Consider the following 3,993-nt stretch of genomic DNA (forward strand, 5'->3'; position numbering starts at 1 on the left):
ATTTTTCACCAACTTCTCATTGTATACTGACAAATATTATGCATATTCAATTTTAAAAAATACAAACTATTACTTTAAGATTAAGGGTTATTGCATAATCTACTAGCTAACAATAGATATATTTGGATTTATATTTGATGATAACATGCAATGTCATGTCCAAATATTATAATTTTAAAATTGCATTCCAAATACTATGAAAAATTCATTGATACTAAATTAATGTTTACTAATTGGTCACATACAAAATGAATATCACAAGCCAAATGATACTTTTTCAAAATTCTACAAAATATTATAATTGCAAAACAAAATCTTATTCTAGTTATATAATAATGTTTCCTTCAAAATTGTACAACATAAAATAACAACATCAATTCAATTCAAAGATAGAAAAATACTCCAACATAGACTTTGATCAATGAATCAATGTTTACATATTGATCAACAAAAAGATAATATTTAAAAGTTAATGTTAATTAGCTCAATCATTAAAAAAAATTCAAAGGGATCCAAACGTCTAATAAGTCAGCAATTATCAAAATCGTCAAATCCATAGTTGTTTATCGACTATTTCTTGCACCTCTTATGGTACAAGTGCTAGTTATTATTATCAGTTGTCCTATAGACTCTAAGAGCCTATTAATTCTAAGATCTTTTATTGTTATAATTTCGTAAATAAGATAAATAATAAAATAAATTTTAATTTTAACTTTTAAAAAATTAAAAGATGAAAAAGAAGAAAATTTACAATAAAACTACTTTTATTTAAATATATATATTAGTTTTTAGTATTAAAAAGTTATCTTATAATTGAGTATTATTATGAGATTGTGAAAATTGGTCTAATAATTTATATACGAGCCTCATCCATTTTAGAATTGTTGGTGGACTCTTTAAGAACCTTTCAACTTTATCGATAGACACAAACACTTTTAGGTTTAAAAAATAATAATAGTGGAATTTAATATCCACACGGTGGTGTGAAAAGATCAGATAAAGGAGGAGGAGGCCATACGTTACGTCTACGTGGGATTTCTGGAAAACACTAATTTGTTTGTTTGTTTGACTTATTTATTTATTTATACACCAATGACAGTCTAGATCCTCGTATTGTAAGAAATCGCAGCAGAGGATAGGAATATTGAATACCGATGACAGCTTCCATGGCAGCGAGTTCCAGGACGGCCTCGCTTCTCCTGTTTCCCTTCCCCGGCGCCATAACTTCCTCTGACGCCACCAAACCAGAGAAATTGAAATGGATCTTCGCACAGAGCTTCAATAACGTGATCACCATATTCTTCTGCCTGGCCGTCTGGTTAATAGGTCGTATTTTTCATGCTCTCCATACTTTCCTTCCATCTTTTATCTCTGCGCTTGCGGATGTCAGCCGTCAAGGAGAGAGAGGAGTTGTTATCGCTCAGGTTCCGAATCCTCTGGCCGGGATGGCAATTAGCAGAGCGCTCAATCAGGCAAGCAGAAAATTCTAATATTCAATTGAAAGAATCTTGTTCTGTAAAATCCCTAACAAAAATCCTGTTTTTGATTGTAAATAATATTAGGAATCAACCGTGTAGGAATTTGATGAAAATATTCTTACAAAGATAAATCCAGAAAGAAAGAAATTCTGTCAAAGTTGCATCTAGAAATCTTTTGCAATCAACAGTATGCACTGTAGAAATCTGGTAATTTTAATTTTGCTCTGTTGAGTTTGTAGTTCTGATTCAGGGGTTTTATGCAGGTATTGGCTCTGGTTATTGTGAATCCGTTAGTTCGCGGAAATATGATTTCGTGACGAGTCTTTCAAATTCTCTTCTTGTATTTTATCCGGCACAAACCTAAAAAGGAATTCATATTTCCGCGAACTAACAGGAGTCTAATAACCATAGCCAATGACTGCATAAAATCCCCGAATTAGAAGCAGAAATCTAACAGAACAAGATTTAAATTATCAGATTTCTACAGTGCATTCTGTTGATTGCACTAGAAATGATTCTACTTTTTCAGAAAAATAAATCAGGATACACATAGTTTTATATAAATACGGTCTCCCCTAATTACATATTATTGAGAAGGTTTTACTTCAGTTCTTTTGAAAATCACGAATATCATGAAATACTTGAATCTAGAAATCTATTGATTGCAATGCGTTTCTAGATTCGACTTTCAAAGAATTCGATGTAAAAATGTTTATACTGTTGAATCTAGATATCAACAGTAGCATAAATTTTGAAAATATTTAATAAATTTAATCTTATTCTTTTTACTTTCTAATTTTATTCTAAAAAGTTCGATAAAAAAAATTCTTAGACAGTCGAGTTTAGAAATCTATTGCAATCTGTTGCCTTGTATGTAGAAATCTGGCAACTTTAATCTTACTCTTGTGGAATTTCTGGTTCTAAATTCTAATTCAGGGGTTTTGTGCAGGTATTGACTCTGGTTATTGAGACTCCTGTTAGTTCACGGAAACATGATTTCGTGAGAGGTTTGGCTGATAAAATGATAGACGAGAATTTGAAAAACGAGTCTTTGAAAGAGGTGAATCGAACGGCGCTCTCTGCTGGATTTGGCAAAACTATGAAGCTCTTGATTTCGGCTCTGCGCGATCAGCAGAGACCTGGAACGGCATGGAAAATGATTCGGCGGGTTCCTTTTGGAGAGTATTTGAATAAACATCTTTCTACAGCTAACTCTTTGCATTCTGCAACTACGGTGACAGAATCTGTTTTAGCTGAGAAATTGGCAGCGGATTTGTTGTGGTTTGCGGAAAAATTAGAGGCGTGTTTGTGTATTGAAGAAGCGACTGTTCAGTGGAGCGAGGCCGGCAGCTTGGCCAATCTCGCCATGTCCGCGCATCCTCGTGTCCAGGGGTCTCTGGTGAGAGTTTCAGGTTAGTTTCGAACCCTAGCTTTCATCTTTCAGGGTTTGGGAAATCTGAAGTAATCGATTTCTAGTATATCTGTTGTAAGTGGTGGCAGGGAAGATTGTTATCAAATTCTGCTTCAAAATCCTAGCTTCTGTTTCATTTGTTGAATATTTTAGAATTCAGCTTCAAAACCCTAGCTTCTGTTTCACTTGATGAAATAGTTTAGGTTTGAATTTATTTGGAGTATATCTGTTGAAAAAGATAGCAAATGAAGATTGTTAATCAAATTTAGTTTCAAAACCCTAGCTTTTGTTAGATCTGACGAGGTCGAATTGCAGTATATCTGTTGAAGGAGGTTGCGAAGGAAGAGAGGGAAGAAAAGAAGGTGAAAATGATGATGATGTGGATGCCGCTTCTGGCCAATGCCACCAACGGCGTGGAAAGCGTAGTTCTGTCCGCCAGGGAGAAAAGCGAGGTTGAGAGAGTGGTGGAGCAGATGATTGACGAATTGGCGGACATGAAAGACAAAGAAGGTGTGCTTGCGAATTGGCTCCACCATTACGCGCGCTCAAATTCTGACTGGCCGAATTTACAGAAATGTTACAATCAATGGTGCGGCATTTACAGAAGCACCTTATGTTGAACGCTTTCATCCTTGCTCTAAATTGGTCCTTTCCACTCTTTAAGATTCAAGATTCCACAATTTAATTTATTGTTTTACCTATTTTGTACCAAGATTCCACACTTTCATTTATTGTTGTACCTATTTTCAACTGAAATTGTACAGTTCCATTTTTCGTTTTGTTTTTCCATTTGTCTTCTGTTCAAGAAACGTATATTCTAATATACTATTCCAACAAGTGGATTTGATCAATATTAACAGATTTCTGCAATTAATTATATATATTTTAATATATTATTATCTTTTATATATATAATCATAAATCAATTTGAATTAGATTTGAATTAATAGTTCAACTATACAATCAAATAGATATCAATTGTAGTAATCTTGTTGGTAGTGAGGTAGATTTTATCTTTTTATATGATATCCTTGAACACAAATTAATAAGTGAACTATTATGAAGGTGCATGTCAAAGTAGATAAGCAATTAACATAAGGATAA

At 33.4% G+C, this 3,993-nt stretch overlaps 1 protein-coding gene across 1 annotated transcript; it reads left to right on the top strand.

Annotated features, from left to right (window-relative positions):
• Positions 1-1,112: 1,112 nt before the first annotated feature.
• On the top strand, positions 1,113-3,676 carry LOC149570754 (uncharacterized). The gene is made up of 3 exons (XM_089823299.1): positions 1,113-1,472; positions 2,428-2,890; positions 3,205-3,676. The coding sequence occupies exons 1-3, from the start codon at positions 1,155-1,157 to the stop codon at positions 3,507-3,509; spliced, it is 1,086 nt and encodes a 361-aa protein (XP_089679425.1). The 5' UTR covers positions 1,113-1,154; the 3' UTR covers positions 3,510-3,676.
• Positions 3,677-3,993: the final 317 nt, after the last annotated feature.

The sequence above is a fragment of the Cupressus sempervirens genome, chromosome 3, assembly GCF_028749045.1.
Source record: "Cupressus sempervirens isolate cs-2001-9-10 chromosome 3, ASM2874904v1, whole genome shotgun sequence".
In the NCBI taxonomy this organism is placed as follows: domain Eukaryota; kingdom Viridiplantae; phylum Streptophyta; class Pinopsida; order Cupressales; family Cupressaceae; genus Cupressus; species Cupressus sempervirens.